Source organism: Penaeus monodon, chromosome 1 (genome assembly GCF_015228065.2).
Source record: "Penaeus monodon isolate SGIC_2016 chromosome 1, NSTDA_Pmon_1, whole genome shotgun sequence".
Lineage (NCBI taxonomy): Eukaryota > Metazoa > Arthropoda > Malacostraca > Decapoda > Penaeidae > Penaeus > Penaeus monodon.
This window is the reverse complement of record NC_051386.1, coordinates 26757410-26757959: the sequence shown is the minus strand read 5'-3', so window position 1 is coordinate 26757959 and position 550 is coordinate 26757410. Positions and strand designations below refer to the sequence as shown.

Sequence of the window (550 nt, the reverse complement as noted above, 5' to 3'; positions counted from 1 at the left end):
ACCAATGTCGATAGAAAAAGGAAAAAGTAAGATGGAAGGCGCTTACGGCCTGCTCATTTCCAACTAATTTCGATAGTTTTTTATCGTCTGATTTGTAATTTTAAGATGTTACTAACATCTGGTTTCCATTGTTATTCCCCAATGTAAAATCAGTAAACTAATGATAGATTACTTAGTACAATTCAAAAATGAAACATGATTCACCAACTTAAAAACAATTCCTAGGAAAGGAGGTGGAGTCAAACCTGTGGCACAATTGAAAGTGTGAGGAGGGAAGCTTTTTGCTAGCAGAAATAAGAACTTTGTATGTTAGAACAAACTCCGATCATCCCGTGTTTTGTAGCGGTTACATAAGCCTTCATTTCCGGTGACAAAAAATACGCTCATCTCATTCGCGACACTTCCCAAGGCCAGTCGCAATGGAAACGCTGCCAATGTTTCTAGACTGTTGCCAAAATTTCGACTCCACCCCTATTTCTAGGAATCGTGCCTAAGTTGACGAATTTGATTAAATATTTTAATTACATTAAATTATTAATCACTGTTTACT

The 550-nt window shown here is 36.5% G+C and overlaps 1 protein-coding gene across 1 annotated transcript in view; it reads left to right on the top strand.

Moving 5' to 3' along the window:
• LOC119576405 overlaps positions 1–268 on the top strand; it is a 6864-nt gene extending 6596 nt beyond the window's left edge. Inside the window, exon 7 of the mRNA XM_037924091.1 lies at positions 226–268. Coding sequence (XP_037780019.1) covers positions 226–268 — 43 coding nt within the window. The remainder of the gene's footprint in view (positions 1–225) is intronic.
• Positions 269–550: the final 282 nt, after the last annotated feature.